General features: G+C 35.9%; 1 protein-coding gene across 3 annotated transcripts in view; it reads left to right on the top strand.

Moving 5' to 3' along the window:
* GOLM2 (golgi membrane protein 2) overlaps window positions 1–14,674 on the top strand; it is a 105,915-nt gene that overhangs the window by 84,539 nt on the left and 6,702 nt on the right. For 2 of the 3 annotated variants that reach the window (XM_047075173.1, XM_047075171.1), the window contains one exon: window positions 12,343–12,510. The exons of the other annotated variant lie outside the window; for it this stretch is intronic. In XM_047075173.1, the coding sequence (XP_046931129.1) occupies window positions 12,343–12,510 (168 nt within the window). The remainder of the gene's footprint in view (window positions 1–12,342; window positions 12,511–14,674) is intronic. 3 annotated transcript variants of the gene reach the window in all.

The raw sequence follows: 14,674 nt of genomic DNA, 5'->3' as shown, positions 1-14,674 counted from the left end.
CTGGGGACTCCTGGGTAGCTGAGTCATTCGAGCATCTGACTCTTGATTTCAGCTCAGGTCATGATCCCGGGGTTGTGGGATTGAGCCCCACATCAGGCTCTGTGCTCTCCCCCTCTCAGGCACATTCTGTCTCTCAAATTTTTTTTTTAAATGTTTTTAAGGTATTGAATGTGTAATTTAAAACTTTTCCTTAATGATTTTCATGCCCAAATGTTTTTCCCGGTGAATTCTTCCAAACATTTAAAGAAGTACAACCAATCTAAAATGAGCTTTTTCAGAGAATTGAAAATGAGGAAACACTTCTTAACTCATTTTATGAAGCCAGAATAAGTTGGGTAGCAAAACTAAGTATATTATGAAAAAGGAAAATTACAGATGATCCTTCCCAACATAGTACATCTAAAAATACTGAATAAAATATTAGCATATCAAATCCAGAGATAGATAAAAATGACATACATGATGACCATGTTGGGTTTGTTTTTGAAATGCAAGCTTATTTAATATTTGAAAAGCAATCTGTGTAATTTACCACATTAATAAAATATGTGAGACAAATCAGGTAGGTGCATCTCAATAGGTGCAAAGAAAGCATTTCAAGAAATTCAACGTGTGTTTGTGAAAAAAACAAACTCTGAGCAAACTAGGACTAAAAGGTAATTTCCTTAATTGATAAAGAGTATTTACAAAAATCCTATAACAAACATCACTTAATAATGAACTATCAAAACTTTTCCCTTTGAAATCATGAAAACTAAGAACCACTATCATCACTTCTATTCAACTTTTCACTTTAAGTCCTAGTCAATGATACAAAGTGCAAAAAAGAAAATAAACAGTATAGAGATTAAAAGAAGAAATAAAACCAATAAATTGATATTATTTGCAGGCATAATTTTGAATGTGGAAAACTCATAGCAATCTACAAACTTACATACAGTAAATAAGTTTGTTTGTTTGTTTTTTTATCTTAGAAACAGAACAAGTGGGGGAGAGGGTCAGAGGGAGAGAGAGAATTCCAAGCAGGCTCCATGCCCAGCTCAGAGCTGGACATGGGGCTCAATCTCACAACACTGGGATCATGACCTGAGTTGAAATGAAGAGTTGGACACTCAAACAACTGAGCCACCCAGATGCCCCAGTAAATATTACATAAGTATTTAGCAAACTAATTAGAAGGCTAATGTATAAAGTTAATTGTATTTATACATGTCAGCAACAAACATAAAGTGAAATTTTTAAAAAGAAACTTTTTTTTTTTTTAATTTTAGGGGGCACCTGGGTGGCTCAGTTGGTTAAACATCCCACTCTTGACTTTGGCTCAGGTAACCATCTTACAGTTCATGAGATTGAGCCTTGCGTTGGGCTCTGAGCTGACTCACTGATCCTGCTTGGGATTCTCTCTCTCCCTCTGTCTCTGTCCCCCTCCCCTGCTCATGCTTTCTCCCTCAAAATAAATAAATAAAAATATTAAAAAAAAAAAAGATTTTAAGTAATCTCTACACCCAATATAGGGCCCGATCTCACAATCCTGAGAGCAAGAGTCACATGCTCCACCAGCTGAGCCAGCCAGCTTCCACAGGAAAGTATTTTTAATAGCATAAAATACATCAGATTCTTGAAAAAAAAATATTCACAAGAACAAAATATTATTGGCAGAAATTAGATAATATATAAGTAAATCCATGTTGACAGACTGGAAGGCTCAAAGTTTTAAATGTCTTTATTTTCGAGAGAAAGTGAGAAGGGGGAAGGAGTGGAGAGAGGGGGGAACAAGAGAATCTGAAGCTGGCTCCACACTGAGAGCAGAGAGCCTGACGTGGGACTTGAACTCACTGAGAGATCATGACCTGAGCTGAAGTCAGATGCTTAACTGACTGAGCTACTCAAAAGTTTTAGACTCAAAGTTTTAAAGGTGTCAGTTCTTTGATTGATCTAGAATTTCAGTGCTATCCTATTCATTATCCCAGTAGCATATATATATATATATGTATATATATATATTCATATATATTTATATATATATTTTGGTGGAAATTCATATAGTGATTCTGAAATGTGTATGGTAATGTAAAAGGCTAAGAATAGCCAAGACAATCTATAAGAACGAAACTTAGTGACTTCTATCAGATATCAAGAGTTATTATAAAACTATTATTAATGAGGTAATTAAGACAATACAGTATTGGCACAAGAATAGACAGATGGACCAGTGGAGCAGATTGGAGTATGCCAAAACTAACTACACATATATGGTCACTTAATTTATGATAAAATTGATAATGCAATGCAATGGGGAAAAGGATAGTCTTCAATAAGTAGTACTGGGTCAGTTTGATACCAAAATGGAAAAATATTAACCTTAGATCTCCTACTTTACACAATACACATAATTAAATTCAAGATAGATTGCAGATTTGGGGCACCTGGGTGGCTCAATTGGTTAAGCGTCCAACTTCAGCTCAGGTCATGATCTCATGGTTCTGAGTTCTAGCCCCACATTGGGCTCTCTGCTGTCAGCAAAGAGCTTGCTTCAGATCATCTGTCCCCCTCTGTCTGCCCCTCCTCTGCTCACACTTTCTCATTCTCTCTCTCAAAAATAAATACACCTTAAAAAAAAATAGATTGTAGATTTAAACTTTAAAGCTAATAAAACCTCTAGAAGAAAACAAAAAAATATCTTCATGACATGGAATAGGTAAAGATTTCTTAATCCTCCCCCCACTGCAAAAAGCTAACCATGAATTTATTTTTTTAATATGAAATTTATTGTCAAATTGGTTTCCATACAACACCCAGTGCTCATCCCAACAGGTGCCCTCCTTAATGCCCATCATCCACTTTCCCCTCCCTCCCACCCCCATCAACCCTCAGTTTATTCTGAGTTTTTAAGAGTCTCTTATGGTTTGCCTCCTTCCCTCTCTGTAACTTTTTTTTCCCCTTCCCTCCCCCATGGTCTTCTGTTAAGCTTCTCAGGATCCACATAAGAGTGAAAACATGGTATCTGTCTTTCTCTGTATGACTTATTTCAAGTAGCGTAACACTCTCCAGTTCCATCCACGTTGCTACAAAAGACCATATTTCATTCTTTTTCATTGCCAAGTAGTATTCCATTGTATGTATAAACCACAACTTCTTTATCCTTTCATCAGTTGATGGGCATTTAGGCTCTTTCCATAATTTGGCTATTGTTGAAAGTGCTGCTCTAAACATTGGGGTACAAGTGCCCCTATGCATCAGCCCTCCTATATCCCTTGGGTAAATTCCTAGCAGTGCTATTGCTGGGTCATTTTTAATTTTTTGAGGAAACTCCACACTGTTTTCCAGAGAGGCTGCACCAGTTTGCATTCCCAGCAACAGTGCAAGAGGGTTCCCGTTTCCCCACATCCTCTCCAACATCTATAGTCTCCTGATTTGCTCATTTTAGTCACTCTGACTGGCATGAGGTGATAGCTCAGTGTGGTTTTGATTTGTATTTCCCTGATGAGAAGTGACATTGAGCATCTTTTCATGTGCCTGTTGGCCATCTGGATGTCTTCTTTAGAGAAGTGTCTATTCATGTCTTCTGCCCATGTCTTCATTGGATTATTTGTTTTTTGGGTGTGGAGTTTGGTGAGTTCTTTATAGATTTTGGATACTAGCCCTTTATCCGATATGTCGTTTGCAAATATCTTTTCCCATTCCGTCAGTTACCTTTTAGTTTTGTTGATTGTTTCCTTTGCAGTGCAGAAGCTTTTTATCTTCATGAGGTCACAATAGTTCATTTTTGCTTTTAATTCCCTTGCCTTTGGAGATGTGTCAAGTAAGAAATTGCTGTGGCTGAGTTCAGAGAGTTTTTTCCTGCTTTCTCCTCTAGGGTTTTGATGGTTTCCTGTCTCACATTCAGGTCATTCATCCATTTTGAGTTTATTTTTTGTGAATAGTGTAACCTTGAATTTTAAAAAATGATAAATTGGACTTAATTAATATTAAGAATTTTATTAATTAAAAGGTCAATCATAAGTGTGAGAAGATCCACATACCCTACAACTCATCACCTAATATGTACCTACAAACAATTTCAGACCTGTACAAGAGTATTTGTTATTAGGTTGAAAATCAGAAACAAATGTTCATCAGTATGAGAATGGATATGTCCCATACACATACAGTGAAATTATATATAGGAGTTCAAATGAATGAACAAAGCCACATTTATCAACATGGATAAATCTCAAAAGCATGAGGAGAGAATAAAGCAAGTTGCAAAATAGATACATTATGCTATGTTGGAAGTCCCAAGATCACCTTCAGGTTTGATGATTCACTCGAAGGGCTCACAGGACACAGAAGAATTATTAATATTCACAGTTATGGTTTGGTACAGTGAAAGGACAGAGATTAGAATCAGCAAATGGAAAAAGCTCATGGGGCAAGATCCAGGAGAAAGCAGATGCAGGCTTCCAGGTGTCCCCTCACAGTGGAGTTGCATGGAGATTTGCTTAATCCTCCTGGCAAAGATGTGTGACACTATGTGTGAAGTGTTTCCATCCTGGGAGGCTCACTTGATCTTTGGGGTCCCGGGATTTTTTCAGGGATCAGTCATGTCGTGCCCACATGTCATGCAATGCTTGCATAACTGAGCTCAATTATTCAGACTTTAGCCCTTCCACGCCCCACCTAGCAAAAACAAATATACACCATAAATCTCTTTGTTAGGATAAACTTAATTTAATCATGCTGGTATAGCCTGGCCCAAGAAACACACATATCAGACAGAACATTCCATAGGCTCAGAAGTTATCTTCCAGCTTCCAGCCAAGCAACAGTCCTGAAGACAAACCTTTCTTTAGAGTGTACAGGGTTTCAGCAAACAAGGCATGCCCAGTTAACTCTTTCCTGCCCAGATGCCATATATTTAGAGGCCTATGAATCAATACTATTTATTAATGAATGTGTAAAGTTTCATGGGGATATTTAACACCCAGTTTAAGATAGAGGTTATCTTTGAGGTAAGAGGCTCATGTTAGAGAGAGGTGCTAGGGAACTTTAATTGTATATGTAATGTTTTCTTTATTAAAAGTTCTAAAACAAATATGGCAAAAAACTGTTTAAATTTGACTAATTTCTGAATGATGGAAACATGGACATTATATTCTCTAGACACTTCTCTCTGTATCTGAAAATATTTAATAATAAAAAGTAGAGGACCCCTGGGTGGCTCAGTTTAGTGTCTGGCTCTTGATTTTGGCTCAGGTCACAATCTCATGGTTCGTGGGATTGAGTCCTGCTTTGAGCTCTGCGCTAACAGCATAGAGCCTGCTTGGGATTCTCTCTCTCCTTCTCTCTCTCTGCCACTCCCGTGCTCATGCTCTCTCTCTTCCTCTCTCTCTGTCTCTCTCTCTCAAAACAAATAAACATTTCTTTAAAAAAGAATTCATTTAAAAAAAGGAAAATTTAAAACAAAGCAAAACAAGAAAAAATTTTTGTAAGGGTGCCTGGCTGGCTCAATCAGTAGAACCTGGGACTCTTGATTTCAGAGTTGTGAGTTCAAGCCCCATGTTGAGTGTAGAGCTTACTTTTCAAAAAAATAAAAAAAATTTTTTTGTGAAATATATGAATAAATGGTTTGCTCTGTTCTTCAGTATGCTGCAATAATGTTTTGAGATGACATTTTTTTTTTTTTATGATGTGAATTCAGAAAGTAATCAAGTTTGGCATACAAGAATTTGTGCCACGGCAGCTTAATCAGTTGAGTGTGCGACTCTTGATTTCAGCTCAGGTCATGATCTCACAGTTCATGGGTTCAAGCCCTGCTTTGAGCGCTTCACTGAGTGCAGAGCCTGCTTGGAATCCTCTCTGTTCCTTTCTCTCTGGCCCTTCTCTGCTTGAGCGCATGCACATGCTCTATCCCTCTCTCTCTCTCAAAAATAAATAAGTAAATAAAACTTAAAAAAGAATTTTGTTGGGGCGCCTGGGTGGCGCAGTCAGTTAAGCGTCCGACTTCAGCCAGGTCACGATCTCGTGGTCCGTGAGTTCGAGCCCCGCGTCAGGCTCTGGGCTAATGGCTCGGAGCCTGGAGCCTGTTTCCGATTCTGTGTCTCCCTCTCTCTCTGCCCCTCCCCCGTTCATGCTCTGTCTCTCTCTGTCCCAAAAATAAATAAAAACGTTAAAGAAAAAAAGAATTTTGTTACCCAATTGCATTATAGTTTTGTTTATTCTGTTAAAGAATATTTGAATACTGAAGTTGAAATGAAGTGTTTAACCACTTAATGTACATAAGACTAATGTACTTGTCATAAATATGTGACATATGCTTGGTATTACTTACTTAAAGATTAGCTAATTGGTTCCCACCTCAGGCCCCTTTATTTTATGCTGGTTTTAGGAGTAGTCCTGTAGGTTTGGTGGAGGAGAAAAGCAAGAGGTAAAGGAGAACAGTATTTGACCCTGATGCAAATCAAATCATGTGCTTCCCTTCTCTTCTCCCTTCCCCTCATAGAATTAGTCTTAAGGATAAAAAAATAACAAAAATGCAGCCTGTGGATAATATGAAGAAGGGGAAAGAGCATTTGAGCCTCTTGGCATTGGGAATGGGGGTGAAATGGTGGTGGTGATTGTTCAGATGCTATTAGCTGTAATTTCTAGCTACCATGTTTCTTTCATTTCCCTGGTTTCTCTTTACCTTCCATAAATCCAGTCAATTAACAGATTCCTTCCTGTGCCTACTACTACATGCCGGTCCTATACCTTGAGATGCAAAATAAGTATGGTCTTTTTGCCCCATAATGTTCCTCATAAAGAAATCAAACTAAATAGTTCAAATGCCAGTAAGTAGTCTTCCCTATATATTGCTTTGTAGGGAAAGCCTGCAGTAACATTTTTGTCAAAATTTGCACACCTCACCCTTCCAGCATTCACAACTCTTGACTCATGTCTCAGCAGATTATAAGTTATCACATGTCATGGACCTTCAGGGATACTTAAAATAGTCAACATTGTAGGTGTTAAATTGAACGATGCAAGAGTCATTTGAATTTGTTAATTTCCAAATGACCGGTACGAAATGGATACTACCAGTAGATGAAGGCTAGAAAAAGAGGTTCCCTCCTTTGGAGTAAAATTTCCGATTGATTTATTTTGTTTATAATAGTGACAATATATTAAAAGAATGACTAGAAAAATATAAACCTGTTTTTCATACAATAATTGAGAAATTGAAACCTATAAGTGAAACTAGAGCTAATGAAGCAAAAAAGTGACTTATCTTGGTTTGATTTTCAGTACAGGATTAAAACATACAGTCTAATTCTCTTGACTGAAATGCCTTTTTGTGACTGTAACATTGAGAAATGTTATAGTTATTTGTCATCATCGTTTCATTTTCTACTGGTTTTGGGAGTTTGCAGCCTGATGTTTAAGGTGTTTTACAGAATATCTATCATTCTGTATGAAGTTCTATTATATTGTTTAAAGTGAACTGAAAAGTGTATCAACAATCTCTTATGATTTGGTTTTCCAACGCGATGCCACCCAAAGACTGTCAATAGCTAGAGTGTATGTTGTTTCTTTCTTCATGTTCTCATGTTTAAATTGTTAGGATGAAGCTAGTATCCTGTTACTGGTAAGCTATAAGTTAATTATTTTCAAGCAGCCACCAGGATGAAAATAAAATTCAAGTACACAGTTGAATTTTATAAAAAATACAAGGAAATTGGGGGATCCAAACTAAATAAAATGACCATATTACTCACCTAGCTGAGCACAGTTTTAACATTGTGGTTACTGAGAGAGAGAACTGAATTAAAAATCTTTAAATAAATAGGTAAAATGCTTCAGAGATAAGGTACAATATTTAATTCTTGTTGAGATATCACAGTTTTACACCATCATGTGATAACTTTACCCTCATTACTTCCTTTTTCCCTTCTTCTTTTTTTTTTTTTTTTTCAACGTTTATTTATTTTTTTGGGACAGAGAGAGACAGAGCATGAACGGGGGAGGGGCAGAGAGAGAGGGAGACACAGAATCGGAAACAGGCTCCAGGCTCCGAGCCATCAGCCCAGAGCCCGACGCGGGGCTCGAACTCACAGACCGCGAGATCGTGACCTGGCTGAAGTCGGACGCTTAACCGACTGCGCCACCCAGGCGCCCCTTTTTCCCTTCTTAAAGATAGTCAATACCTAAGATCACTCCTTTGACCAATAGCTGTTTTCTGTATTTGTTTCCTAATAGAAATTAGCTCCTCATAGTTTAATATATCATCTTTATATTTATGAGTCTTAAACCTATACATCTAGCCCTCACTTTGCACCTAGAGTCTAGTTCCATATTTCCATGTGTCTATAAACTATTTTCATTTGGATATCTTACTGTAACCCTTAGTTAAGTATACCTAAAGCATTTGCTTTCCCATACCTTATCAATTGTTCCATTTTGGGTACAAGTATCTTTAGTTTCTAGGCTAGGATTATAGAATCATTTTTTGAGTGCTTCCATTCCACTGTGCCATGTATTCAATTTGTCATTCTTAAATGTATTTGATTCACCTGTTCCTAAAATTTCCTCTCATATCTTTCTAGTCTAAGTCCTCATAGCTTCTTACCTGAAAAGACACTGGAAATGCTGTAGTACATAAATCAGATTAGATTCCTGTTCTCAGAGAGCTTAAAAGAAATTATGACAACTGCCTATTGCCTCCTACACAAAGTTCAGACTTCCTCTGTCAAATAGAAACCAACAGTAGCAATAGTCTCCATGTTAAGATGTCACTTTCTGGATCATTGTGGTATAGCACACATAGCATCACTTTCTAATTATTTGTTTACTTGTTTGTCTTCCTTCCTATAATAAGTTACCAGAGATGGAGATGATAAGTTTATTTTTGTGTGACGGTACTAGCACAATACCTTTCACATATGTTAGTGAGTCTTTATTGGATGAAAGAGTATTGTAGATACTTCCATATACTTTGTCATTCATTCTAACAATGACCCTGTGAAGTGGATATAGGATGCCCTTGAAAATATCTAACTTTAAAGTTTTTCTATAATTATTCCAAATTTGCTTGTCTAAACTTCCTCTTTCCACTTTCTAAATAAACCCAGTCAAATTAATCTCTTCACTGTCTCCTGAATACTCTACCTTCTTACTCATTCTTCGGGTGTTTTCTTTCCTTCTCTCTGTCATGGTCCAGTATATTTACCTCTTTCTTGAAACCTTCCCTTCTAGCTCTAACCCACACAAATTTCCCCCTTTTATAACTCCTTTTTTCTTTTTTTTACAGATTTACTTTTAATTTTTTTAATGTTTATTTATTTTTGAGAGACAGAGAGTGTGTGTGAGCTGGGGAGGGGTAGAGAAAGAGGGAGACAGAAGATCCAAAGCAGGCTCTGTGCTGAAGGGCTCAAACTCACAAACTGCAAGATCATGACGTGAGCTACTTAACCGACTGAGCTACCCAGGCTCCCCTCCCTTCTATAACACTTTTTACAAACATGTTGCCTGACAATTATATAATTGAGCAGTTTGTTGTATTGATTATTGTTATGCATTTTTATTTATGCTGTCACAGTCATTCACTATTTATTGTGAAGTTTGATGTCCCAACTTGACAGACATCTTTGTATAGCTGGTTCTTTTTTTCTCTGTTGTTGTCTGTCATGCTGTTGAAATCCTGTATTAAGGGTTAGCTCTTTCTCCAAAGATGAAAATTCTGCATATATGATAGCACAAATTACTTATTTAACAAGGGACAGTTGTGTGGCCATCCATTCTTTTTTTTTTTTTTTTTTTTTTTTAAGTAATCTCTATACCTAATGTGGGGCTCAAACTTACAACCCCAAGATCAAGAGTCACATACTTTGCTGGCTGAGCCAGCCAGTTGCCCCTGTGGTCAAGCATTGTTATTGATTTTTTCGTTATCTCTGTCTAGTGTCTAGTGTCACTAATTTTAATATTATAATTTTAGGGCTGAATTTGGGCTAGTCAGATTATCAAACACCTATAAAAGAAAGATACTATAAATTGTTCTGTTGCAATATTATAATAGGTATAGGTGGACCCTTTTTTAGTTAATGTACCATGTCTGATAGTATTAACTATATTTTACAATAAATTTTTAGGTTAATTTTTTAGTCTTCTATGTTTCATAACTGATTAAAAATTTTAAAAATTTCTTAGAGGAAATGGTATACCTTGAGAAATTCATTGGGAACTAGCATATTAAAATGTTTATTTATTTATTTTAATGTTTATTTACTTATTTTGGAAGGGGGCAGGGACAGAGAGACAGGGAGAGAGAGAATCCTAAGCAGGCTCCACACTTTCAGTGCAGAGCCCAAGCAGGGCTCACTCTCATGAACCATTAGATCCTGACCTGAGCCGAAATCAAGAGTCTGATGCTTAACCAACTAAGCCACCCAGGTGCCCCTAAATGTTCGTATATTTAAAACAGCAGTTTGGGGCGCCTGGGTGGCGCAGTCGGTTAAGCGTCCGACTTCAGCCAGGTCACGATCTCGCGGTCCGTGAGTTCGAGCCCCGCGTCGGGCTCTGGGCTGATGGCTCAGAGCCTGGAGCCTGTTTCCGATTCTGTGTCTCCCTCTCTCTCTGCCCCTCCCCCGTTCATGCTCTGTCTCTCTCTGTCCCAAAAATAAATAAACGTTGAAAAAAAAAATTAAAAAAAAAAAAAAACAGCAGTTTTACATTGCATAAAGATGATTTAACAACTCCAGGTTAAATTTGTCCATAGAAAATATTGCATATTAAGAAAAAGAAAATATAGATTTCTGTAAATCTCCCTTTTTCCTTATATTGGCATCATTAATTTTGTTGTTAGAAAAAGAAATTATAATAAAAGCCACTAAAATGTTTTGTTTTGTATTACTATCATTAGGAGACATGGTGTCTTTCTCACAAATAGCTTATTATTCTTGTTTCTGTTTTTCCTTTTTAATTCTTTTATATCCATTTATTTTCTCTAACTCTATTTTATCAACTTTTCCATTTATTTATTTATTGTACATACCCAACCTTATTCTGGAATATATTTAAGATGACTTTATGCTCTTTTTATTGGCCCCAGTTACTTAAGTCTCCTATTGTAAACAGCCCCCATCCTTGAAAGCCTATGTAAGTGTGATTTGTTCTTTAACTAGTTCCCCAATTGACTCTTTACTCAGCAATTAAAATTATATTGGCCCCATGATGTGGTGAGCTGTTTGTAAAATTGACCAATACCTCCTTAATTCTTTCCATTTGTACTTAACCTTTCTTTCCAAGCAAAGAAGTCATTAATTTTTTTCCTGAATGCCTCATTTCAATTTACTTCTTAAAAACATAATTCAAAAAATTTTAGACTTATCCATAGAAAGTTTGTATAATTTTTTAAAGTCTTAAATTCTTTCATCATCAGTAAGTTGATATTATTTATATTTTAGATTTTGGAATAAAATTTAATTTTATGCTACTTAAATTTAATGTCAAAGTAGAGTTTAACTTGTGTTTCTGAGTCAGATCTTAGTGTGCCTAACATTTTCATTTTCAATTTTAGTTGCTGAATAGCTTTCTACAGTGGATGTTATGTCTTTTGCTCTTTTTGATTTCTTACTGTTATGAATGTGCGCAATATAACAACCTCGCATAGTTCAACTTTCTTAAGCTTCCTCTATCATTGGCTTTTAAAAGTCCTGTTTAGGAAATGGGAAAGAATAAATCAGAATTACTTGGGATGTTTTTTCAAAACACATACCACTAGGAGTTCTGATAGTTTATTCTTTATGCCATCTCTCCTTGGAAATCCACAGTTATAGTCAGTCACTATCACTGAAGGAACTTGAGATAGCCCTCAGTTGTGTTAATTTGTCTTAGCATCCAAAAAGAAACTAGCCTGCATGGTACTTGTTTATTTTTACAAAAAAAAAATGATCAAAATTATTTATGGAAAATGGTATTTTATAAAGCAAATAAATAACTACAAATTTCAAATACATATTGTATCTAGTAATAAAAACACTTCTTGTTCTTCTAAAGTGGTAAATTAGACAAATACTTATTTTGGAGAAGTCATTGGTTATTAGGAAAGCAGTCCTGAAAATGGTACCCTTTCTTTAAGAAAATATTCAAGCCTTAAGTAGCAAGTACTAAAATGAACACCAAAAGGAAATTCTTTTTTTAAAAAGTTATTTTCAGTCTTCATTCTTATTTCTTTTTGTCTTGGATAACCTTCACAAAAATGTATCTTTTTTATAACCAATACTCTAAACGTTGCCAGGTTTCGCTTGTCTACTTTCTGGAGGCATCCAGTGTAGGTCCCTTCTTTTTTTTCCTCTTTACTCTTGAATTAATCCTCTACCTACTTCACAGGCCGATTCTTTGATGAGAATGAATCCCCTGTTGATCCGCAGCATGGCTCTAAACTGGCGGATTATAATGGGGATGATGGTAACGTAGGTGAGTACGAGGCAGACAAGCAGGCTGAGCTGGCTTACAATGAGGAAGAAGATGGTGATGGTGGAGAGGAAGACGTCCAAGGTGAGCGTGGGCTTGGCCTCCATGCTGTGACCGTGAAACCCACCTCTAAATTTTTTGGTTGAATTTGTGTAGAATTTTCCCCACTTATTGACAGAATTACAATCTTAATACAAAGAGATTCTGTGTAGTTTTTCAATTTTATTTTGAAAACAATTTTATGATAGTCATATTTTTAGATTTTAATTATTTTAAGTATTTTCATTTTAGTTATCTTATATGTATTATTGATATAGTTATAATTTGAAACTCAAAAGTATTCAGAAATTTTAGATTTAAATTGTTTTAAATGTCTCCAGGCTTTACCTACGGCAAATACTCCCAGAAAATAATTCTTTTCCAATTTCTTATCTGAAAACATTTCGTTATTCTAGGTACATATTTTGACCAGACAGCCTTTTTGTTATAAAGGAAGTCCCAAAGAGAATGGTCTCCATACTGAAGATAAGATATGTCACTACTGATTGAGTATAGGAAGGCTGTTTTTGAACTTTTTTCTGAGAATTTATATTTAACAGTTTGAAAAGATTTGTCTGTTTTATGTTTAATACACAGATTCAACATATTTTCCTTGTTAACTATGTAACTTCTGAGCTTTTAACTTATTAAAAGTTCAGAATCTACCTGTGTGCATGCAGCCCTACCCATGCATGCATATCAGAGTATATGACATTATTATGAGTTTTTAGGCCTATTTTCTGCCTGCTTATATCATTTAGTAGTATTTGTGGAACTTTTTCTCTTTTCTGTAAAAGTTGATTATGAACATAATAATGTGTGATGTATTCTATTTTATAATGTGATGCATGAAGTATTTTCCAGTGTAAACTGTCTCAATTTCTTCCTTAACTCTTTTTAAGTAATCACATCTTACTTATGTTCATGACAAGAGTTGTTTTTATAAAACTGAAAAGAAATTATAGTTATCCTCAGATACTTTGTAGTTAATAGAAAAAGGGAAACTTAGAGACTCAGACTTCCATGCAGGATTGTTTTGATAGTACATTCTAGTTTTGGAAGAATGGTTGTTGGGAATAGAAAGAAATAATAATTATTCTAGGACTTCTATAAGGATACATTCATGAGAACTTCTCAAATGCTGTTTGGGGCTTTAGAATAAATTATACCTACCTTTTCTATAATCTCATCCATTTTTCATAAATTTTACCATTTTTTCTCATTGTTTTGTGTTTGTTTGAATGTTTTTATTTGCAAGTATTTATAACATTGTTGTGAGGCTTTTTCATGCATGTATATCATATCACCAATTAGATTACCAAGCTCTGGAGGGCAGGAATTTTCACTTATTTTGCCTTATATTTTGTTTGTGTCCTTTTCTGCCTTCATATTCACCCCATCCTCCACCCCCCATAGTACTTAGCCTACATAGGTCAATGTTGTTAACTGATAATTTTATGCTTTCTCATTGAGTTTTAGAACTGTGACTAGAATAATAACCTTTTAACTTCTGGTCTTATAAATTTAGTTTATAGTTTAAACATTCTCTAGTTTTCTTCCTAAGAGCTTCTATCATATCATTGGATAATTTTGAGGGTTTTATTAGAGCAAATAATTTCAGCTGTAACTGAAAGACATTTCTTATGCTTTTGGCTATCTTAAAGTTAATGACTTTTATCACAAAATTTCAGATATTTTGTATGGCTTTTATCCATGGTAGGTACATTTATCTTCAGTGCCTCCTCCCTCTCTCTCTCTCTCTCTCCCTCCTATACCCTTTTCCCTTTCCCTCTCCCATCCCCAGTTTTCATTGTAACTTTCCGCTTTAGGTCACCAGTATCCTCATGCTGCTCTGCCTTTCCTTTCACAAGGAAATAAATGCATCAGTTCTAAGGAATATAAGGAAATGACCTAAGGTGATACCCTCAGTGAAGTAGGGAGGGGATTGTTAGATTTTGGGGTTTCCTCATTTGCAACTCAATCTTACTTGAGCTGGGGGTTGCCACTTACATTTTTATCCCATTTTGGGGTTCACTAGATGACAGCAGTAGAAGGATAGGACAGCTACCAAGGGGACTCCTTTATGATAGGGAACAAAGCCACCAGCTGCAGCTAGTGAAGAGGGATGTTTGGGTGAACTGACTAAAAAAGAGTTTTGGAGAGCCAAATAATTTAAAACATGCTTTCAGGGATTCTTTAGGTATGGTAT

Source organism: Lynx rufus, unplaced genomic scaffold (assembly GCF_022079265.1).
Source record: "Lynx rufus isolate CCGP_SWC_20201006 ecotype Redwood Valley unplaced genomic scaffold, mLynRuf1.p SCAF_13, whole genome shotgun sequence".
NCBI lineage: Eukaryota > Metazoa > Chordata > Mammalia > Carnivora > Felidae > Lynx > Lynx rufus.
The sequence above is the reverse complement of the archived record's forward strand: the minus strand, read 5'-3'. Positions and strand labels throughout refer to the sequence as shown.